Source organism: Pteropus medius, unplaced genomic scaffold (assembly GCF_902729225.1).
Source record: "Pteropus medius unplaced genomic scaffold, Ma_sr-lr_union100, whole genome shotgun sequence".
Lineage (NCBI taxonomy): Eukaryota > Metazoa > Chordata > Mammalia > Chiroptera > Pteropodidae > Pteropus > Pteropus medius.
The window spans coordinates 573720-598624 of NW_024344433.1; the positions used below are offsets into that span (position 1 = coordinate 573720).

The following is a 24905-nucleotide window of genomic DNA, read 5'->3' on the forward strand; positions in this document are numbered from 1 at the left end:
CGACAGTCTATGTGTTACCTGAATGTTTTGGAACATTTTTACATCCCAGAGCACCTGGGGAGTGCAGTAGCATCAGCAATGGATAGTAGCCCTCTCTGTAGTCATGTTTTCTCAAGCTCTCATAATTACCTGTTAGTCTTATTTTTAATAAAAGCAAAGGTACAGATTTCATTCTAAGTATTCTTTCACTCATTGAACAAGTATTTATTGAAGTACTGCAATGAGGAAGATACTAGAAGAAATTAAAAATCTTTTTAAAAATATCCATTAGATGATAGATTGTGCTCTTAACTTGTAGTCTCACATTACACAGTAATATTTGTCAATTTTAAAATAAAGATTTGTATTTTTTTTGTAAGTATCAGTTCTACGTGCACATGGTGTAAGAGTCTAGTAGTTCCACAAATTTCTTTATAGTATTAAACAGCGGTCTCCTGTCTTCACTTTTCCAACCCCCCTTTCCTTTGCTTTTCCCTTCCTCATTTCTTCTCCCTCTGAGACCTTTTGGCTTTTTTAGTTCCTGCTGGCCAGCCCTCAGGTGAAGTGACTCCCTGTCATGCTAATCAGGGATACAGTTGACATTATTCTTTGATCGTTTTAAAGAACAACTTTTAGTTTTATTGACTTTATCATTTCTCTGTTTTCTGTTTCATTAATTTTCACTCTTTGTTATTTCCCTCTGCTTGCTTTTCGTTTGGCTTGCTCTTCTTTTTCTAGATTTTTAAGGTGAATGCTTAGACTATTGGTTGGAAAGGGTTGTTTTCCCTAATATAGGCAATTTAAAGCTATAATTTTTTCTCTGAGCATCACTTTAGCTGCATCCCATTAATTTTGATATGTCAGGTTTTTATTTTCATTCAGATCAAAATACTTTCTAACTTGTAATTACTTCTTTCACCCATAGTTTACTTAGAAATATGTTTTTTAATTTTTACCTATTTGTGGATTTCTCAAATTTTCTTCTGTTTGATTTTTAATTCAACTCCATTGTAGTCAGAGGACAGACTTTGTATGCTTTCAGATCTTTTAAGTTGATCAGTATAGTAGTCACCCTTGTCCGCAGGGGATATGTTCCAAGACCCCAGTGTATGAAACCACGGATAGCACTATACCCTACATGTGCTATGTTTTTCCTGTACCTACACACCTTTTCACTTAAAGGAAGCACTCTCTGGCTTCTCTTCAGAATATCTGAATTGTCATCATCACTATTATGTTTTGGGGCCATTATTAAAAAAGAGTGACTTGAACAAATATTATGACACTACAACAGTCAGTCTGATAAACAAGATGGCTACCAAGTGACTAACAGATAGGTGGCATATAGAGTGGACACACTGGATGAAGAGGTGATTCACATCCCAGGCAAGATGGAGGAGGACAGCATGAGATTTCATACGTTACTCAGATGGCATGTAATTTAAAACTTAGGAATTGTTTATTTCTGGGATTTTCCATTTAATATTTTCAGACCACAGTTGACTGTGGGTAACTGAAACCGCGGGAAGCAAAGCCGTGGATAAGGCGGGCTCCTGTACTTGTTTATGAAACTAGCACATGGGGCCTGTGAACAAGGTTCCAGGGTATTTCAAAGCTTGTTTATGGACTTGCATGTGGAACTTACCCTGGACAAAGTGCCATGTGTGCTTAAGAAGAGTGAATTCTGCCGTTGTTGAGAGTGTTTGTAGATGTCTCTTAGGTCAAGTTGATCGATAGTGCCCTTCAAGCCTCCTGTAGACATGCTGATTTTCTGTCTAGTTGTTAGTTGTTTCTGTTCTCGATTTTAACAGGTTACTGTGTTAGTGCAACAGTATTTTGGCTTGTAATTTTTAAGCAGCTAGATTTTAAGATGTTTATTTATGCATTGGTTGTAAATTGTAAAAATGTCGATTGGGAAGAAGTTGTATGTGTATATAATAGCCCATAAAATTCGCTTGTAATTCGACGCATATTTACTGAAACAGTGGCGGTAAGTGCTAGGCATGCATGTCATTGAATAAAACAGAGTCTTCGCCTGATGAAACTTACATTATAGAGGACAGATAAAAAACTAATATATAGTGTGTAAGATGGTAGTGAGCCTGTGGAGAGTAAATCAGAGTGAACAGGAAAAGGGAGGACAGGGTTGCAGGGATGGTTTATTAGAGGTCAAGACATTTGGGCACAGACCTGAGGACATGAGAATGAAACAGTTTCAGCAGAGAAATAGCCCTGAGGCCAAAATACTGCTTGGCCCATTTTGTGAAACAGCATGGAGAGGCCTGCGTGGCTGGAGCAGAAAAGGTGAGGTGGTTAGAGAAGGAGTGAGGTGGACCAGATCACGTAGTACACTATAGGCCATTGTAAGAACTTTGCTTTTATTCTAAATCAGAGGACTGGGCCACATAGCAAATATTTAGGCTTTGAAAGCTATACAGTCTCTGTTGCAGCTATTTAACCCTGCTATTCTAGCCCCAAAACAATTGTAGACACTACTTAAATGAATGGGTGGGGTTATGTTCAAATAAAGTGTTGTTTTACAAAAGCAGGCGTCGAAAACAGGCAGCAGTTCTGTTTTGCCAGCTGCTGCTCTAATTAAGATGTAAAGTCATTTGAGGGTTTTGAGTAGGGAAGACACTTGACTTTTTTTCTTTAGGGCACTTTAAAACAGCATTTTGAAATAATTTTAGATTTACAGAAAAGTTGTAAAAATAATACTGAATATTCCCTTCACTCAGCTTGTTCTAATGTTAACTTAGGTAGCTTAATTTTATGTGACTTAATAAAATGCTCAAAACCAGGAACTTAACATTGATATAATACCATTAGCTAAAGTATAGACTTTATTAAATTTCCATGTTTTTCCAACTCAGGTCACTTTTCTGCTTCAGCATCTAATGCTGAAATACCACATGACTCCTTAATTTCTTCCTATCCATGACAGTTCCTCAGTTTTGTTCTTGTCTTTTATGAACTTGGGCACTTTTAATGAGTACTAGTAAATTATTTTGTAGACTGTCTCAATTTGGATTTGTCCGATATTTTCTCATAATGAGATGGCAGTTATTCATTTTTGGCAAGAGTAACATGTTTTAAAAGGCTTACGCTTGTTGCTTTGGTAAGGGCAGAAACAGATTATTTAGAATTGCAATAATCCAACAGGCTTGAACTAAGATAGTTATGGAGGCAGTGAGAGGTGGTCAAATGAGCATCAACAGAGTAGGAGAAGGAAAGGAAGAAAGGCTATGGTGGATATATTGGAAATGAAGAAGTCTTTTTTCCTCCTCTTTCCTTTTAATTTCCTCTTTCTTACTCTTTCAACAGCTTGACCATTTTAGAAACTAGCAAAGCTAATTGTGGTATTTGTTAGCCTTTTTGGTACATTTGCATTAAATTAAAGTATTATAATTATTAGGTAGGTAGGAATAGCTTTTTCTTGGACCATAGGGAAATAAAATTTATTATGAGCTGCCTGCCTTATTCTCATACATGCCTATCCTTTTAGTCTTTTTGATTTGTCACTTGTACATATTACCTTTCTAGAATTCTCATTGGTTCCTTATTCTGTAAAGTTGCACCTGTTCTAGCTGTGATGGAGTTAGTAAAGACTGGACTTACCTTATTGCTGTAAGGAACTAGTAAGCTGGACAAAATGTAGATTCATTTGTTTTCAGACACTAGACAGCAGACTGAGCAGGATGTGATTCCCAGAGAGAGAGAGAGAAAAATAAATGCAGGCAACACGATTGCCCAACTTTCTGCCCAGAGACACATTTCAGATCATGTTGCAGGAAGCAGAATCCTAAAGACAACATCTGGAAGTTGCAGAGCAGAGTTCCAGAAAGGAGCATGCTACACAGAAAATGATGGTCCCTTTGAACCTTGATTGTTTTGGGCCCCACATGCACAGGCTGGAACTCCACAAGTCTGGGAGAAGAATGATCGGGGGGCTGTAAGCTGGACAGTTCCCATCGCTCACACAGGCCAAGGTCTGACCAGCCGGAGTGGCCCATCCTTCGTAATTATCTGGAGTGTTCAGAGGGGTCAGCACCTTCATGTGAGGGCTGAACTGTCCTTAAAGTGGTCATTCTTTACCAAACCAGAGCAGAGCTTCAAAGGGATTAGCTGATCCACAAATACCTGTCTGCTAGAATCAAGCACAGTACTTTTTAAAAGATAACAAAATTGAGACACTCATTAATGTAGAATTTATAATATCCAGTATTATATAAAAATGTTAGAATGCCAAGGAGCAAAAATAATGTGACCTTTTACCTAGAAGAAAATGTAGCCAATAAAAACGTATTTACAAATGGCAGATAAGGACAATAAAACAACTATTATAAACATTTTCAGGTACTTAACACAGTGAGGAATGGAATGGAAGATATGTAAAAGAATCAAGTGGAACATAAAGTAATAAAATTACAGCGTATGAAATTAAAAATTCGCCGCAAGTTCTTATCAAATGAGACACAGTAGAAAAGGTCCGTGAACTTAATAGAATCTATCCAAAATAAAATAGAGAAAAAGACTGAAAAAATAAAGAACAAAAAATAAAGAACAGTGCCTCAGTGACCTATGGGATAATATTAACTGGTATACTGCACGTGAAATTGGAATGTTAGAGGGAGAGAATAATGGCTGAAATTTTTTCATATTTGATGAAAAGTATAAACTCATAGATTCAAGAAGTCCAGCAAATCCTAAGTAGAATAATTACAAAGAAAGCCACTCTAAAGTATGTCATGATAAAATTGCCGAAAACTGGAGATAAAGAGATCTTAAAAAGAAGCCAAAGAAAAGACACTTTATGTACAGAAAAAGAAAGGTAATAATATTGTAGAGCAGACTCTTGCTAAAAAAAAGATGCAAGCCAGAGACACTGGAACAAACTCTTCAAGTGTTTTCTTAGATGAATTGTCTTATGTTTCGTCAATCAACATTACACGGTGTTCATGCTACATAGAACCTGATAACATTCAACTGTGTGGGCACCTTTAAAGAGAGGAACTTCATCCTCTATCCCTTATTCAGGTGGGCAACCTGAGGGCCCATCCACTGTGCTCGCTTACCTGCCATGGCTTCCTGCTGTGTCACAAGCCCATTTTGAGTCCCAAGTAAGTCCTTTAAGATCATGTATAGTTTCTTTCAGAACTTGTTAGAACAGGTAGAAAGTGAGTAAGGGTAGAGAAGACTTGAACACCATTATCCACCTATTGATATAAAGTCGTAAGATGTTATTTAGGAAGTCACCGTGATAGGTAGTGGTTATCATCTTATTTTTGTGGCCTCTTTCCAGAGACCATCTTATAACCTCTTTGGCTAATGCAATCTTTGTGTCTTACCAGGACTCATCCCAGTACAGCAGTGTGATCAGGGCTTTTCAGCATCCCATTAATCATGTGTTCCTAGGTGTGTGTGTGTGTGTGTGTGTGTGTGTGTGTGTGTGTGTGTGTGTGTGTGTGTGTGTGTGTGTAGTGTATTTACAAATTAATAACATACCTCTAAAATATATCAAAACTGGAGTATTTTACAGTATGATATATTCCAGTGGATTGTCTTGCACATATGCTGTCTCTGGTCAGAGTAAAAGCCCTAATTAACAAAGCCCTAAATAACCTACAGTATTCCGTTCAGTGTTTTGTTTATTTTTGTAGATTTGAATAGAAACATCAGATTTAGGATTAAATGTCAAATCATCAGAGAGACTTTTCTTTGACAATCCTGTTTAAATAGGTCATCTCTGTTTTTCTCTATTACTGTATACTCTTTTTTAGCACTTAAACAGTTATATGTATATATAACTTTTTTATGAACTGCATTTTCCACTAGTTTTAAATTCCACAAAGCAGAGATCTTGTCTATTTTATTTAGTAATCTGTACTCAGAACTTAACAATATGGCTGTGATATGGATATATATATGTATATATATCCACTTATCTCCCAGCTTATGGGGTAGGCACTGGGTAAGTATTTGTGGAATGAAATGACTAGAAAGACAGTAGTAAATTTACATAAGAAGAACCTTTTTTAAAACCAATTTTTACCTTTCTTCATGTTATTTAAAACTCAGTTCTTTTAATTCTATGTGCTCTTTTAATTTGGTCCTTAAAATTTCTTTCTCTTTTTCCTCTGGGTAACTGTTTTACAGCAGCCTCAGGTCTCTAACATTTGCAACATTCTTTTTTCTTTCATAGGAAATTCCCTCTAACTTTCTATTTTATTCTTTGGGCCATTAGAATGAATTTCTATAATTTATTTTTAGTATCCTTTTACTCAGATCTCTGCTTCACACATTTCTCTGTGCAGTGGTACAGAACACAGCAGTTGTGGCATATTCAAAAGCGATTGGTTGATTTTAATTGAAGGTCTCCCTGAAATAAATCAGTTGACTTTGTTGCAGTTTTCTGACGGCCATGATGTTTCACAAAGCTGTACTTCTTTTCAAATGGGACTTTACAAATTACTGATTTATAATAGCAAAGATGGGAACTTATCTCTTACTAGGGTTTAATTGATTCTTAAGTCAAATATGTATCTTGATGAATTGTTCTACGCATGAGTATATATTGGTGAATTGTGGTCAGTATTAGTGGCTTGTTTAAACCTGATTTAATGCTTCTTAAATTTTTCCTTATATATCCCTAAGAGAAGTCGTGTGACCTTGTACTCCCACAGTTCCACTCGCACAATCTAAAATACTTGTTTTTTTACATTTAACTTGATTGCTTAGGTTTTTTTTCTTTTGTAATTCACATAAGATACAGTTCACCTATTTAAAGTCACAGTTGTACAGCCATCATCTCAATCAATTTTAGAAAATTTTTGTCACCCAAAAAGGAACTTTGCCATCACCCATTAATACCACTCACTCTCTCCTCAACCCTAGGAAACTATTAATCCACTTTCTGTCTCTCTGGATTTTTCTATTCTGGACATTTTATATAAGTGCAATCATATAATACATGACTGGCTTCTTTTATTTAGTATAATGTTTTCAAGATTCATCCATGTTGTAGTATGTATCAGTAATATCTCCTAGTTTTAATATAAAAATATTTAACTTCACTTAATCATGAAGAATGCTTGATTCTTCATGATGCTCTTGTTACATATGTCCACTTTCCACCTATCCTAAGTATACCGTGTTTACATACCCCTAGAATATACATATCCCAATTTTAAATTCACAGATATATTCTCAGAATTGGATGATAATACTATGTTTTAAGAAGTCTCCACATGCCTTTAAAAAATTGCAGAAAAAAGTGCTCTCTTAAATCAAGAAAGCCCCAGATCTCAGAGACTGCCTGTCTTATTGCCAACATTTGAGTGGGGGAGAGGCAAGTGGAGGCCCTGATGGAGTCACAGATGGCCTGGCTGTGTGTTCTGGCCAGTTACATGACCCTCAGAAGAGCCTCCTCAGCTAATGCCAGGAAGGGTTGATTCTGCCATATGAAAGTGGCACCAAGTACAGTCCAAGCGAATCTTTTGCTAGTTCTGTCAATTAGCATGCAACATGAGAGTTATATGTATTAGATATGGAGCATTTGCATTTCATAAATTTTAATACAATTACATAATAAATCTACATTCACATAAGTTTATTTGCCCTCCCCCTCCTTAGAGAGTCTAGTAGAGACAGGGAGCTGGTCTTGTTATTATTTGCATTCCTCTTTTCCTTGGATAGGCAAAATAACTGGCACTCAGCAAATGCGTATCAGATTGAATTTCAGGTTGTTGCTAAATTTATTAAAGTTTTTATAAACAAAGTCTTGATCATGTTCTTCAAAATTAGAGCCTGATGAGTAGTAAGATACTCACTGGTTAAATATGTGGATGATAATTTATCAAAAAAGACATCCCTACTGTTTGTGTTTATATAGGAAAGTACAGAGGGTTTTGAGCTGTGGTCCAGTTGTATCTCCATAGTTCCTAAGAGTTTGTGGTCTTAATAAGATGTCTCATCTTAAGTTTTTTAATTTAATGATAAAAATAGGGATTACTTTTAATTAAAAAATTAAAGTTAAAATATTCTTCAAGAAAACCTCTTATAAAACATTTTATCATTCAAAAGTTTTGTAATTTCCAGGGTTAAGCTTTATCTTTTTTGTTTGTTTTTCTTTAAGTTTTAAGCATTTTGCCAGACATTATCACATAGATCAAACTTGATGCATAATTGATTTCTTTCAATAATCAAGCATTTTAATATAAGCTACCACTGCATTTAAAATTGGTAGGGGTTTTGGATCGTCATATGTATATAATTTAAAAGTACACAAGTCTGGTAAATGTTTATTTCTAATTGTGGTAAAAGTGCTCTTGACTTGGGTTCTCATTGTCAGCCTGATAATAATAATACAGAATAATACCAAAGCGTTTTATTATATTTTTATCATTTAATATTATAGTCTCCGAGGTATTATTTCCTCCCACCTTTATTTTTGATAGGACAGGAAACTGAGTCTCGGAGAAGTGACTTACTTTTACACTTGATCTTAGCCAAAAGGCTGAGAAGCGATAGAAGTGACTTACTTTAAATTATACAGGCCAGTAGCTACAGAGGCAAACTTGAACCTAGATTTTATGATTCCAAGTGGAAAATCTTCCCCTATAGCATATAGTATCTGTTATTTATTCTTTATTTAGTTTGGATGTTTTAGAAGTAGAAATTCTGTGCTCAGTTTTTTTCTATTGAATTGAATATAGACAGTTGAAAATAATAAAGACAGCTATCTGCTTATTGGATTAGTAAGTACTCAGTGGTCTATAGTGGTACAATAAAGTAGAATACAGAAATGCAAATCCCATTAAATTGTCTGAAAATTTAACGTAATGTTTTCGATGAATGTTTCAATTATTTAATTTTGAGTTCAGTATTAAAAGTTAAATAAAAATATAAAAGCAATGAACGTAGGTACAATTTTTTTTCTTTCCCAGACAGATATTGATTATGTACACGGTGTTATAGCCAACCTGGAGAAAGAGTAAGTTGTTCTTAATTATGGAAGTGAAAATAATCATTACTGTTATCTCTTCGCTTTCTGCTAAAAAAATGCCTTTTGTAGTTCATTTCTCTTGGAGTTCAGTGTTCTTTGGGCCACCTATAATTGGTCTTTTACATTGTCATAAAGTAGGTGCATATCTATCCAGTTATCTGATGGGATAAATTGGTGTATTTCATTATAGAAAAGACTTGAATGTTATATGTACGTTACATTATCAAATAACTCTTTAATCTGGAAGACAGTGATTAGAGAGAGAGTCATATGAGATTATGTAAATCTTTCCACCTTCTGTTTACCAAGCAAAAGTTTTTCTGACAGAAGAAAATCTAAGTATGGGTGGTGAATACACAATGCAATATATATATGACTGAAACATTGGATTTTGTTGATCAATGTCACCTTGACTTTTTTATTAAAAAAATTTAATAAAATTTTTTTCTGCTGTCAGGGCAGATAGTCATGTAGCAGTTTCAACCTTCGGTGCTAAACTATGTCTAAATCTGTTCTTTCATTCTGCAAAGCTTGAGGAATGATTTACTGTGAGCAAGGCACATCACAGTTAACATTTAGAGAGCTTAGTAAATTTCATGTATCATTAGTTTTTAAAATATTGCCTTCATCGTTTTAAAAGTGACATCATAAAAGTTTGTCTTGATATGGGTTTCTTCATTGAATTGTATCTGTTTTTTGCCCCCAAAAGACATATTTTCTATTTAAAAAGACAAAAGAGAAGCAACAATTATTTACCAACTCTAGGTTTAAAATAATATGGCTCTATATTTGTCTATCATGATGCTAAAACCAGAGATTTAAAAAAATATATGCATAATTTGTTATTAAACTTCATTTGTTAGATTTTTCCTCAAGTGCTCAGTTTCTTGGCAGCCTCATGGAAACACAGTTTAGCCTCGACTCCTTGCTATAGGACCAGGGCAGTAAGTCCTGGCCCCTCTACCTATGGGCCACATGGCAGGTCTGTGGTGCTCATGCAGTGGGTCCATTGATTCCCTTTTCCCTCAGTTTGTAGGAAAACCACACCAAAAAACAAAAGTGCAGTTAAGCCCTGAGAACATTTGTGTGAAGGCAGGTAATTAATTGCACAGGCATTTTGTGGAGATTTGCAAAAATGAAATAAGAGAGAATGCAAATAAAAATGAAATTACATTCGAGTCAGTAAAGACGGATTGGAAAAACTTGAGAACAGAATTTCTCATCCTTGGCACTGTTGACATCTTGGTCTAGATAATTCTCTGTTGTGAGGATGGTCTCACACGTTGTAGGGTGCTGTAACAGCATCCCTGGTGTCTACCCACTAGATGTCAGTACTGCCCACAGTTAATGACAGCCAGATGTTTCCAGACATTATTACTCAGTGTTCCCGCAGCGGACACAGTTGCTCCCAGTTGAGAAATGCTAGTTTAGAATGACACATAGTGTATAACCCACAACTAAACCTTCCTGAAAATTGAAGAATTTTGATTTATGCATAAATACATATATATAGACACACATTCATTAGTTTGTTTTTCTTCAGCTTCTCTTTTTCTGTGCACCTTGATTTGATTTCTTAAAATCCTTATGCTTTTGGGGAAAGTAATACCTGCAGTTGGCCTAGGGTTTTCCATGCTACTCTGAGGGTAGTGGCATTTTACAGTTTTTAAAGCATTCTTTTTAAAAAACCTTGCGCTGTTGGAAAAATCTGTATTTTCTTGCTAATCACTTCATTGAACACATTGTGACCATAAGAGTATACCTTACTGATGTGTTTTATGTTAACACAGTTAATTGGGCATGAAGATAAATCAAATCCCACAGAACTTAAATAACTCAACTAACCTTTCTCATGATAGATTTTCTAAAGAAATCAGTTCTGGTTTGGTGGAAATAATATCACCTCCTGAAAGCTATTATCCTGACTTGACACACTTAAAGGAGACATTTGGAGACTCCAAAGAAAGAGTGAGGTGAGTCTGTGCAGTTCGCGGCCCCGCCTCTGTGAGTATAGTACATGGTGAATGCAGTTCTTGTTTATCAAAGCTTACTTAACACACTTTAGGGTTGGGCTGATCAGGGAGAACTAAGAGATTTTTGGATATTTTATTGGAAATTCTGTGGAGTTTCTGATGAGAGGTTGTATTCAGTAACTTAATTTTTATAACTGCTGCTCTGGTGTTGTGACTTTTCTTAGGAGTATATTCATTGAAACTTAGAAGTTAGTCCAGATAGTAATCTCATGTCTGTGTGCAACATAAATGAGAACTGACTCAACAGAAGTGAAAAAACAATAATACCGTTCTGCAAAATTATATTGCCATATTGTTAGTTGGATTTATTTGTAAATCGCTAAACTTGAAGAGCATAAAAACTTCCATTCTGTTGTTATTAAAAAACAAAGTAATCTAAGAGTTATTGATATTTTGGAATTTCTATAACCAGAGGAAAGGAAATAATGGTGTTTCAAGAAGAGATTTATTATATTTCTTGAGTTGTTAATTTGTCCCAAAGGCAGATAATTGGTTAATTATCTCTCAGTAACTGTAATTATATTTTTAGAAAATTTAAGTTTGGTCGATTTTTGGTTAAAAAAAAAAAAATCTAGGTAATCTCATTAAATTCAGACCAGCCTGTGAGCTATATTCTGAAGTTTGCTTAGTGTGAGTCAAAGCTTTTATTGTTTTTTTTTTAACTGGCTTTTAGAACCACTTCTCTTATTCAGCATTAGTCAATGTGTTCCTGTAGGCTACCAGGATTCACTGGAGGGACTCAATATTGTAAATTTTAATATGATGTTTTGGGTTTTTTAAGCATTCAACACATTTTTATTTCTATCTGTATTTAAAGCGCAGTCTTAGAGATCAGAGCAGTGATCCCCAAAGTATAATTTTTAAAGCACTAGTTCCCACATATTTTAAGATATTACTGAAAAAAGGGCCAGTGGTCAAGGAAGTTTGGAAAATTTTGGGTTAAAAAATTTTTTCAACATAAAATGTATTTGCTGCTGGATGTCTCAGTGCCTGTCATACAGCACCACTGTGTTTCCAGGAGGGTCGGCATTGCTTCTGGGGCTTACTCAGACTCCATTTGCCTCAGGACATGTCAAGGACTAGCGTTGGGGATACTTTTAGAAAAAGGCTTCACTAGAGAACAGTGGACTCTCTTTCACTCTCTCCTAGTGGACGTATTATGTATGTGTGTTTATATATCTGTGTCTGTTAGATACATATCGCGCGCGTGTGTGTATGTTTGTACATCATGTATATATGATATGTACTGACTATATATGCAGTATATGTACATGCTATAGAATATTGTATGTTACATATCATAATACATATTATAAAATATACATCCAATCATATTTTGTTAAATTTGTCTGATTCCTAACTTATTTTTGAAAATATTTCAGATGGAGAACAAAGCAAAACCTAGATTATTGTTTTCTAATGATGTATGCTCAGGAGAAGGGTACATACTACATTCAGGTAAGTGTGGGTTTCTTTTAATGTTTTTCACACTTTTAAAGAAAAAGTAATATCAAGGGTATATTTTCATTAAAACAGGATGTTTTGGAAGTGTAAATCCTCTAAAATCCATAAGATCATAACAGTACACCAGAGAGCAAAGGATCTGCCCCAGTCATCAGGGGCGGGGCTCTGTGGTTGCACTGTGCTCCAGCACAGACACTAGCTCTCCGCTTGGTGGTTGGATTGTGGGCAGCTCACTGTCTCCTCCTCCCTTTTGTCCCATCCTTCTGTCTTCTCTCATCCTCCCCTCCCTTCCTTCCTCCCTCCACTGTTAAAAAGATTTAATTATTTGGAAAATTTTAAAGAAGGATTTCCTTATAATTTTTTTAGTGGTCTTATGGTAATATAGTTTTTTTTGTATGCAGCAATGCACTTACATTTATATTGAAGATAATAAAACTTACATTTAGTTCTAATGACCCAAGTTTTAGCAGCATGGCTCAAAGAATAAGTTGATAATGACGATAGGTCTTAAGTTAGCCAGGTAGGCAGGCGACATCTTAAATAATCTAGGAAGCTCTTATTTCTTTCAAATCTCATTCTCCTTAATGATTTAAACTTAAATTTCTCTATTGGAATTTCATCTCTTTAACTCAAGATCTTTATCCATTATTTGAAATGCAGACACCGCTGAGAGATATAGCACACCAAGCCTGTCAGTTATTTTTTGTCAGTATAAAAATGTTCACTAGGTTTTTTCCTCAGAGGATGTTTTGATGAGAATGGCAAGAAGAGACTCTGGGTCTCTGAATCAGAAAGGGAATGGTGGGCAACTATTTGGATAGAGGGGTGAAGAAAGAAGGAAAAAGCCTGGTATCTCATGGGAAGGAGGACTTATTATAGACAGACTGTATGTGTCTCCTGTGGCATGTTACCTCAGGCCAGCTGCATCCAAATGTGCACGAACCCTTCCTTGCTTCCCAGGATGGGAGATGGGAATGATGAGAGTGTCAGAATATAACACTGTATGTGACAATGTAGAACAATTGTGTGTATAAAAACATGATCACTATCCTAGATTTAGAGAGTACACTTCCTGTAAATACCGTAGAGAAGTCTTATTTTAATTTCAAAATAATAATTTTAAAATCCTTTATTTTAATATATCCCAAATATTAATGTAGTTGAACCTTGCTGTTTATCCTAGGGCCGGCCATATGTAAATATTTACATTATGGTCAAGAACTTTATAGAGAGAATTTAAAAATATATTTATATCGCTTTTAAAATTTGCTTTAAATTTCTCTCCAAGGAGAGAATTCATGGAACCTTCAAGCTTTTTTGTGAATATAGGAAAAGTAAATATTTAGGAAATTATGGAGAGGACGGTGTTTAGAAAGAGGATGGTAAGGAAAAATTCCATCAGGCACAGTCAGGTATGTAAGATAACACCAGCAACTATGAACTAGCTTTTATCTCCTGCTTACCATGCGTCAGACATTGTTCTTAACAATTTATGCTTTGCATATATAAATTCATTTAATACAACTCTTTTTTACAAGAACAGGATCATACTGTACATACTGTTTTATAGCTTGTTTTGTTGTCACTTACCATATCGTAGACACCTTTGTATTGCCAGTAATTATAGATTGGCGTAATTTTTCATTGCTTCTTGAAATACCATTATTCAAGTTATCATAATGACCTTATTGTTGGTCGTTTAGGTTATTTCTGTTTCAAAGGTGAATCCAATGAACATTTTTAAAATTACCCAGTTTGTCCAAAAATACTGCCTCAGAAGGGAAGTAGTTGGCTTTATATTCTCCACATAATCTCATATTATATGGAATTCTCTGAGTGAATTCATTATGATCTGTAAAGTATTGGTGGGAAAAACACATTTGCCTCAGTCTGATGCAAGTCTGGTATGTTTATAAAGGATAGAAATCACCTGGCAAAATTTGGGGAGAATTAAGGTGAGGAGCAAGGAAGCAGAGGAATCTCACCCAAGTTTCATAATTATTCTAGGGATGTGACTTCATGGTTGCAGATGTTGTGGGTGTATCCTACCCATGACTTATAATGATTGCTTCTCAAAAGGCAGTGGGGTCAGAGGTTACTCTGCAGAATTGACTTGGAATTGAAGACAGTGTCTTCTGGAAACTGTTCAATTCAAGCATTTCATAGGAGGTGCTGTGGAATTCTTACCGTATCACATAATGAGGCACATTCTGTCTGCTTGTCCCGCTTTTAGTGATGCTGAGTAATCAGTAGGTTTAGTGGTGTCAGCTTCATCTCTCCTTTCCAAAGCTCCCCAGCAGCCATTCAGCCTGTGGTTTCAGCGTCCTTTGATTATTTTTCCCCAGATAAGTTATTTCATGAAAGGTCAGTTTTCTAGTTTCTATAATTTCTAATGTTGTTATAAGCTGAATTCTTCTATAAAGAGCTTTCCCTCTATAACTGTTTGGTTACCTTGAAAAATAGTTCACAAGGAAAGGCAGAATAAATGCTCAATTCTTTCTCTCTGTTAATTTCTAAAGTTGGTACCATAGCAGTCTCCAGTGGTGGCCATTTTTAAAGTATCTTGTGAACTCGTGGATTTTTAAAATATGTTTGATTTCCCTCAGTCCTTGCAATCATTATTCATGTTGATACTGACATCAGTGCAGCATGGACCAGTGGGAGTCTTCATATCAGCTCTTGTGCTCTCTCCACGTAAGCCTGGTGATCCTCGATCACTTTTTCACTGACTAGCACACCTTGTATGTGTCCTGTCCCACCCAGGTGTGGAGTCCTCTGTCTCTAAGGAGCCCCGTTCCTGTGAGAGGCTGATGGTATTTGGGACCACAGTCTCAGTGCTTAATGCTCAGTGCTATCGTGGTATCTCTGCTTCAGCAAGGGAAAGAGAATTTTATCTTTCAGAGAAAAAAAAAATCACATCTATATTGATATTCCTGTTTCAAATGTAAGCTTATGGGGTTTTTACTTACTTGTTTTTGAATTTAAACATATGTTTACTCTTTCATTGAAAGTCTTGGTTTTTAACATTGTCCTAATAACATAATTATTTATTAATTTTTTTTTTTTTAGGTGAGGCAATCCTTGGTTGACCTCACAGATTGCAAGGACCTTGTCAGTTTATAATCCCTTACTTATTTTTTACGTCTACAGCACCTAGTCTTCCTGGGTGGTCTCTCATCTAAGTACTAACCAGGCCCGACCCTGCTTAGCTTCCGAGATCAGATAGGATTGGGCTTGTTCAGGGTGGCATGGCCGTAGACAATAACATAATTCTTTTTTCTATAGTATGCCTAAAATAGTTTCAAAGTAACACCACCAGTATCACTGCTGACAATTAGACTACTAAATGCAATTTAAATTTTCTTTGCCTTTTTCCCCCTTAGAATATATCCTGATGTATATCTATATCGTCAAAATTCTGTGTTTGAAAGTCAGTTGAAGTAATTCTTTATGCTGTGTGGCCATGCTGCCATCTTGTTAGGAAACTAGGTTCATTTGTTTCAGTTTGTTTCCTGTTTTTAGGGTTTTCTTTCTTTTTGGTTATAAAAAATGTAACATTCCATAATCAGAACTTATGTAAAGCAAGATACAGTCACAGAAGTCTCACTTTTATCCCCATCCCCGTCACTGTTTCCTCCCTCCCCCTTGGGTAGCCACTGTCGTTTTTGGTTTCTTTTAAAAGATTTAAGTAAAAAATGCATTTATAATCAACCTCTTTCTGATACTACATTTGTGTACTATAAAAACAGTATTTTGCATCTTGGTTTTTAGCTTCATGCAGTACTAGCAATCACTAACAGATATGTTAGATTTTTGAGTGGCTCTTGCCATGACAAAACTCAGGTTTCAGAGAAGCACATATGTTCAATAAAAAACCTGAACATGAAGGTTCACAGCAGCTTTATTCATAATAGCCCCAATCTGGAAACAGCTCAAGAGTGCTTTGGCAGGCAAGTGGTTAAACAAACTACAGCACATCCATGCCATGGAGTACCAAATAATGAAACGAAATGGACCGTTGACGCTCAGGAAATCCTGGATCTCGGGGGAATTGTGGTTCCATTTATGTAGCATTTTTGAAGTGACAGAATTCTAGAATCGAAGTACAGATCACTGGTCACCAGAGGCCTCGGAGGGGTCAGGGAAGGGAGGGAGGTGGTTGTGGATGTCAGAGTAGTATGAGAATCCTTGCGATGGAACATTCTGTACCCTGACACAGTGGTGCTGGCCCAAATCGGCACGTGGTACAATCACATGGAACTAAACACACACTCACCTGAGTGCATGTAAAGCTGGAAAAATCTGAACAAGGCTGATGAGTTGTATCAGGGTCAATTTCCTGGTTGTGATACTACTGTACGGTAGTGATACTGGAGGATGTTATACTAGGGGAAACTGGGTGAAGAGTGCTTAGCCTCTCTCAACTGCAATATGAATGTACAATTATCTTAAAAACTTTTTAAAAGGTGAAGCTATTTGATGAGATGTGAGAGTGGAACAGAGCAGTTTTTCTAGTTTAATTTAAAAAAATGAATTTATATATGGAATCCAAAATTAGTATACTAATTTTAAGTAGGTATTTGACTATAGTATTTACATCTTTATGTATTTAAATTCACCCCAAACTTGTTTTTGAATTTACTTATTGGAAAAATTTGGAATTATCTAATGTCATCCTTCCTCGGGGTCATATGCAATAAATGTTTAGGTTTGAGCAAAGGGACTCCCTCTTTCAGAAAGCAAGTTGAGGTGCCAGCATAGCTCTCCACGTTGTCTAGTTTTCCCTTCAGCTTCCCTGAAAGATATGTCTTTTCTGTTCACTGATGTAGTCCCAGGATTTAGTGCAGTGTTTGGAACATAAAAGCTCAATAAATATTTGGTGAGTCAATATCATATCTTTCCAAATAACTACTGTTTCTTCACAGATAGGAAGAAGAAAGCTTATAGGACTTAAACACATGAAAAATCTAAATACTAAAATAAGTGAAAATTACTTAGAAGGTAATTAGAAATAATATGAAATTAAGAAAAGGTTTTTTTAGGATCTTAAATCATCCTGTGACTTTAAAATTTTATGAAAGGAGATTCTGGGAGGAGGCCTTTGCATACATTCATCATCACTGCTCTGTCAGCTCCCTGTTAAACTGATAAAAATCCCAAGCATAGTAACACATGGTACTGGCGGAGCACATGGGGTTACTGGCACTCCGTGAACTGCTACACTTTTTAAGTATTCTGAAAATATCTTTTAAAATATAAAAATGGAACTTTTAGGAATCTCCTGCAGAAGTGAAAAGCACTAGTACAGAAGTATAAGCATATTATTGCAGCATTGTTTGCACTGACAAAAAATGAGAAACGACCTGGATGTTTGCCTGTGAGCAGGGCAGAGTTGAACGAATTGTGTGTTGGTAGTGTGGAACATTGTGCACCTATTAAAAAGAATGGTTCAAATATATATTTATTAACCTGGGAAGATAGTCATGCTATTTTAAGAGGAAAATAAAGTTTTATAGTATGATCCCTTTTTAAAAAATAAAAATGTAGATTTAAGTTGGAGCCCTCGGTGCGTCCATGAGTGCTGCGTCCCCATACCGGTGTTGGGTGGCTGGAGGACAGAGAAGGAAGGCCACTAGCCTTTTTTTTTTAATTTTCTCTTTGACTTGGTATGTGTATTATATAAAAAGCAAAAAAATGTAAAAGGCCTGCAAAAACTCTTTTTCTTTGCAAAGAAAAAAGACTAGTGTGAAATCATGTTGGGCATTATAAGGGACCACACAAGAGTGGCCACGGGGTGGCAGTGTCATTCCCCATTGTGAGAGGGGCAGCCCAACCGACTTGCCATGTGCGTCTTCCATTTTATTTTCCTCATTTCCTTTTAATAAAATTTAACTTTGTATTTTCATCATTTTTGACCATTGTTTTCTTGATTTTCATTATAAAGTGTGCTTGAATTTCTTTATAATATAATCTATCTAAACCTTCCTGATCTATTAATATGATTGTTCAACTTTTCCTAGCTCGAAGATGATATTATTGTCAAACAGAATTACTTTAACACTATAAAAAATTTTGCCCTTCAACTTCCTTCTGAGGAATGGATGATACTTGAGTTCTCCCAGCTGGGCTTCATTGGTAAGAAAAATGTCAGATTTATCTACTTTTCAGAAATAACTGTGACTCTTGGGATCTTAAACTAATTTTTTTTTTTTTTAACCTCAAAATTGTCTTTATTCTCTGAAAGTGGATTGCCTTTGAGGAAATCTAGTTTAGGTAAGCTTCCATGTCTGAAATGACGGAGGTGGACCTAAGTAGGATTTGGAAGTTTCTGAGGTGATAGTGTTTACTGAGGAGTGCTACAAGGCAGCTCTGCTGTCCCCTTATGTCCCCACGTGGAGCCAGCCCTGGTCCTGCTGTGCGCGTCTGGGCTCTTCTCTGACTCTTCAGTTCCTCTTTTATAGCCCAGTGCTCTTGCAAGAGTGGGATTCTTTTAAAAAGAACCCCAAACCTCACCAACACTTTTCTAATATGAATTCCTGGTATTTGATGCAGCCCATGAAGTTCCTGTTTAGTCATTGATTTGTAAGTTTATCTGTTGCTTTTATTAGTTAATAAAGACTAGTCAGAGTGCTCATTTTAAAAGTTTTAACTAAAATTCCTAAATTATCCAACTGAGGAGAATATGTTTAAAGTTGAAAAACTGAAGGAAATGTACAGGTCTTAAAAAACACCCAGAGGATAACATTTCACTTCCTGTAGCCCTTTAAATCTTTGAGTGTTCAAGACTAGACCTTTAATCTCATCATTTATCTTGAACTTAAGAGTCAGAAAACATCTTTAGATGGTTTAAGTAAAGACAGAAAAGTTATTTTTTTTTTTTCCTAAACCTCTTAAGTTTCTTTTTTATGAGAAAAATCTTAAGACATGAAGGAAAAGTCTCTGGCTTGCTTCTTGAACCCTTTGAGCCAGAAGTTGGATGATGAGTTTGAAACAGAAAGTCAGGACTTCTGTACTTCCATTTATACCCAGGGAACAGTTCGGTGTTTGGCTAAAGCACGTTGGTTTGTTTTTGATCAGACAGGTGGGGGACATTATTCATGATGATTTATAGCTGAAAGCACAAGATTTAGCACATGTGTCGTGTAGGTCTCACTGAAGCTCCACTCATGCCCGTTTCTTTGTTACAGCTATTGACTGAGAATATCTTTTCAGGTAAAATGTTTCAAGCGCCAGACCTCACTCTGATTGTGGAATTCATATTTATGTTCTATAAGGATAAGCCTATTGACTGGCTCTTAGACCATATTCTCTGGGTGAAAGTCTGCAACCCTGAAAAAGATGCAGTAAGTTAATTTCTTACGAGCATGGAAGAAGCCTCTTTTCAGTATTTCGTGAAACTGACTTTTAGGGAGCCAAATTTTGTAAATGAACAGTAAAATAGGTGTTTCCACTCACTGACTGAAGTGCTTGCCTTCTTTCTTGAGCCAATAAAAAGTTTTCATATCGGAGGAACTTGTATTAAATAGCAGTGGGAAAATCTTATAAATCAATGAAGCCCACCTTTCTCCGTACTGCTGGTAGTGCCTGCTGTATCTTAGCCCTGCTGTCCCATTACTGTCAGCCACAGGGGCTGGTCACATCTGTCCAGTGTTGGGGAGTGTTTCAGTTTTCTTCCTATTCTTTGTCAGCTCTTCTGTTTTAAAATACTTTACGGTCAGTATCAGTCCCTAACACATTTGGAAATAAGCAATAAAATAGAACAGTAATATTTTATTCTAAAACAATGGCAAGTCAAAGAAGTACCTTTCAGTGCATTACTTGGAAGAAACCAGTATTGATACTAATATGCTGACCTTTGGCAGGGAGGTAAGTAAGTGAATGATGATTTTTGCTTTGATTATTCAAATATCAAGTTATTTCCATAGTAATCTTAATACAAAAATGAATTAGGTATGTTTTCCTTGTCCAATTAGAATTGTACCTCTTAAAAAAAACATTTATTCGGTATAAGCATACATGAAATAAGAATGTACACATTCTTAAAAATTAAGTCAATTTTGACATGTAACAACAAGGAAATATAAGCATATGTCATTCTAGGGTCGACTTAACATTTATTTTAACAAATAAACAACTTAATTTGACTTCATGACCTTGTATTCCCTAGAATAGTTTTGTCATCCTACCTGCCAGTTAGTTTTTAGAACACTATCTTCTGGGTCTATAAGCTATTGTTGCCTTCATTTTTTTAAAAACCAATTTCTTAGAGAAAATCATGGAATACAGTGAAATAGAATTATCTACTTTTCAACAATAGAACATATAAATTGGTTCGAACAACTCATTTTAGTGATATAAGCCCTTACCTGTATTTTCTTTGCAATTTATAGGAATTTTTATTGTAGGACACAAGAAAGATAATGTCCTCTTTATACTCCTGAAGTACACTTGCACTGAATTGGTTCTATGCAGTTTAATATATGGTTAGGTTCTAAAAATGAGCCCGTGAGGTGAAAAACTGACAGTAAAAATTAAAACCACAAAAACCCTTTAAATCACCCCTAAATATTAGTACATGACTCTTTGGACAGTTCTGTCTTTCACTCTTCCTAAGGCCACAGTTTTCCATGGCCTATAAATCTCTAGTTGCTTTCACTAGGAAGTAGAGGAAGCTGTCACCACATACCTGCTGGCACCCAGAGCCATCTCCGACGGGTCTGGTTCTCTTCAGAGCACCCCCACATTCTCCAAAGGTTGTCCCCCGGGCCTCAGGCCCACATGTGTCCATTGCTGCTGAGGATGGGCTTTGTCTCAAGTCCCAGTTTTCTTTTCTTCTCTGCTCCCTTTGCTCTTCTCCTTTACTCTCCCTCCCTTCCTTTCCCTTCCCCTCCTTCCACTTGAGTAGATGAATTTGTGTGAATAAAATATACTACTCCACCTCTGTTCTAGTGTTAGCAATAATGCTAATGAAGTAAAACCTTTTAAGAAAAATCAGGCCTTTTAACACATAGTAAATTATTGGAGGTCTTTCAAAGTGGAAATGTCTTATAAATGTGTCTTTTTCAATATGTTCTTGGCCTAAAATATAAAAATTCATTGAGAATGAAAAGAGTTTATCAAAGGACAAGCAGCCAGCCATGGCTTTCTTGAAGAAGCGAACTAATGCCCATCGAGAGCCTGCTGGCATCATAGGTTTCACACTCTGTGGCCAAGTGTGAGGGCAGGTTGTGATCTGAAGTCTGGGCCCTGAAGGACTTTGAATAGAAACAGAAGTGTCCCCTAACTGTGCTGGGATGGATTTATCTATGGAACTTTTAGTAACATCTACTTGCTTGTAGTCAAGTTATTGTCTCACATTTTCAGATTGCTTTCATGCAACAAAATGTGCCTTTTATTATTTGCAAATTCTTCTTTATATTATATTTGTATATTTTGTCTATTTGAACCAAACCTCTGGTTTATAGTCTGTGCATTTTAATATTAAAAGTCAAATCTATATTGACATCTCGAAAGATGGTTGAAGTTAAATCCTAACTCTTCCCTTAGATGTGCTTATTTTTAATTTCTGCATCATGTCTATTTATCAAGTAGGGAGCAATTCTGTTAATGCCTCAAAGAGAACCCTAAAAAAATCTTGACATGGAAGTACGAGATGAAGTTGGATTTCCTTTTCAATATTTCCTTAAAGGACTTCTCATTTTTCAGATGAGGGCATGATTTCACTTTATGTAACACTAACATGATTTTTTTCCCCTCATATTTAGAAACATTGTGATAGACAGAAAGCAAATCTGCGAATTCGCTTCAGACCTTCCCTCTTCCAGCATGTTGGTCTGCATTCTTCGTTAGCAGGAAAAATTCAGAAACTCACGGTTGGTGATTTAATTTGATTTTTCTCATGCACGTACAATTTGTTATTTAATGCATCATCATTGCCCTTCTTCTTTAAGTATAAATAAGCTATGTGTTGTTTTAATAGTATACTTGTCTCTCTCCCTAGGATAAAGATTACATGAAACCATTACTTCTTAAAATCCATGTAAACCCACCTGCAGAGGTATCTACTTCTCTGAAGGTCTACCAAGGACACACACTGGAGAAAACATATGTAGGGGAGGACTTCTTCTGGGCTCTAACCCCGATAGCTGGAGACTACATCCTATTTAAATTTGATAAGCCAGTCAATGTAGAAAGGTAGGTGATTATTGAATACATTCGATCTTACAATTCAGGCCTCTTATTCATGTGAATTATGCTGGAATTTTTGTGTGTAAAACAGATGTCAGGAAACAGTGGGTCCCAAATGTTGGGTTATAAAATACATTTCCTACAACTCAGTAATAAAATAGGTGTGTTGTTTCCAGATATAATATCAGTATTTATCATGTTCGATAAATTACGTTAGTATTTCCGAACATATATTTAATATAGTTTTTAATACTTTTATGTAGAACTCTCCCTCAAAATCTCAAATTTGTTTTCACATCCCTGTCCTAGAATAAATATCCCCTAAGATTTGAATGATAGCCAGTCGACTGCGCAGCAGTTTGGTTGAAATGATAAATTTAATAGGCTCTGACTATTTCTAGACAGTGGTTTTGCAGACTTTTAGTACAACATGGGGGAATTCACAACCCTTTTATGTTTTTCAACATTCATGTTCATTTTACAAGGTTTAGGATTCTTTCTCACTGTTTTTTATTTAGCAGTCATGATTCCTTCAGCCTTTGCTCAGTTTTGGCTGTGTTCCCCAGACTGCCTGTGGCTTATTACATGTGATCCTTAGAAGAGAATTTAATTCTCTGGCCTGTGGCTTATTGTATTTGTGTCCTCATGTGAGGGCCATTTGGCTTTAGAATCTGCCAGATTCTATTGAAGGTGGTCAGAAACAATGCATAGCTATAATGTAATGTTACTAATTTTCTTTTGTTGCTCTAAACCGATTCTAAAGAGGAATTTAAGTATAAAAATATTTCCAGTGATGGGAACATCACTGGAAAAACAAAAATACTTTTGAGTAATATTTTGTACTTATATGAGTACAAAGTATGTGTAATATTTGTTTTGTTATTTAATGTTCACTTTTATACTATATAGCGATAATCTGCATTTTGAGATATTGTTTACCACAGAGTTATTATTTTCACCTATTAAACTTGAATAACCTCAACCCATGTTTATTAGTTTATTTTTAGCAAATGAAGATAATTCTATTGAAGAACCTACCTAAAAACTCTCATATTGGAGATCAAATTTCTTACCAACAAATACATTTATAATAAACTGTAAAGTAATATTTACATGCCCCTGCTGAGCACATAGTTCTAAAATCATAGTGTTTGTGGATGTTCTTAGAGTTCGTGGATAGAACCACCCACCCTAGGACAGAGCAAGGGAATCACTGTTTGGTTTCCACAGTAAGCCAGCCATTTGCTGAAGGGGGAAGGCAGAAGTTGTCCCTATCAACACGGAAATGAAGTGTTAGGAAAAATATTTTCTGACTGTGTAACATGATATGTGTTCATTATACAGAAATCTAAAAGTATGAGAAATTAGGGAAAACAAATCACAACCCCAAGGACACCACTGTTACTATACTGGCACAGCTTTTTCTTGGTAGTTCTGTACACTCTCTACTTTGAGATTATGGTCTACATGTAATTTTGTAGTTGACATTTTCATCATACTCTGTCATAAGTGATTCGTAAACGTTTTAGTGGTGGTACAGTATCTCACTCTACTGCAAGGCTCTACTATCATTTACTTTTAATGTTAAACTTTTTAAGTGGTATTGAATTTTTCACTATAAATCATCATAGAGTGAACACCTCTGAATCAATCCATATAAAACAGATTATATCCATGGGCTCTTTTCTTAAAGGTGGCTCCCCCACCCCTGTTTTTGCATCTATAGATGAGATGTTGAATGGCCCATGGTTACATGGAGCAGCGTTTCAAGGCAAGGGCGTCCTAAAAAGAAGTGTCTTGGTGAAAGTGCCGAAAGTAATTTTTGGTGTAGCTTAGAAGGACCTTCTCGTTAGTGCCTCCTGACCCATGCGACATTGGGAAAGCAGGTCCTCATCACAGGTGGTTTCTGCCCACCAGCACAATACTGTAACTCTCAGAACCATACTATAACTGTTACTTGCTGAGTATTTTTGCTATGCAAGGTATTCTGTCAGTTCTCATAGACACCTTGGTACAGTCCTGTGAGGCCAGGAATATCTGCATTGTATAGAGGAAACTCAAGCTGAGAAAGCTAAACTTGCCTAAAGGTGAAAATGCAACTTGCTAAAGGTGCAAATTCTAGTAAATGAGAGACCAGGACTTGGATGCAGGTCTTTCTGACTCCTAAACATAAACATTTAACAATGTAACGTAACTAAACTTAAGTTTTAGGTTTAGATATAGATATGCTTTGTATG

The 24905-nt window shown here is 35.9% G+C and overlaps 1 protein-coding gene and 1 pseudogene across 1 annotated transcript in view; one reads left to right on the plus strand and one right to left on the minus strand.

Annotated features, from left to right (window-relative positions):
• The window catches only part of MGAT4A (alpha-1,3-mannosyl-glycoprotein 4-beta-N-acetylglucosaminyltransferase A), a 96623-nt gene that overhangs the window by 60411 nt on the left and 11307 nt on the right, over nt 1-24905 (plus strand). The window contains exons 6-12 of the mRNA XM_039872491.1: nt 8925-8971; nt 10843-10956; nt 12399-12474; nt 18501-18615; nt 19693-19823; nt 22245-22352; nt 22481-22674. Coding sequence (XP_039728425.1) covers nt 8925-8971; nt 10843-10956; nt 12399-12474; nt 18501-18615; nt 19693-19823; nt 22245-22352; nt 22481-22674 — 785 coding nt within the window. The remainder of the gene's footprint in view (nt 1-8924; nt 8972-10842; nt 10957-12398; nt 12475-18500; nt 18616-19692; nt 19824-22244; nt 22353-22480; nt 22675-24905) is intronic.
• On the minus strand, nt 15622-15740 carry LOC120610324 (uncharacterized; annotated as a pseudogene).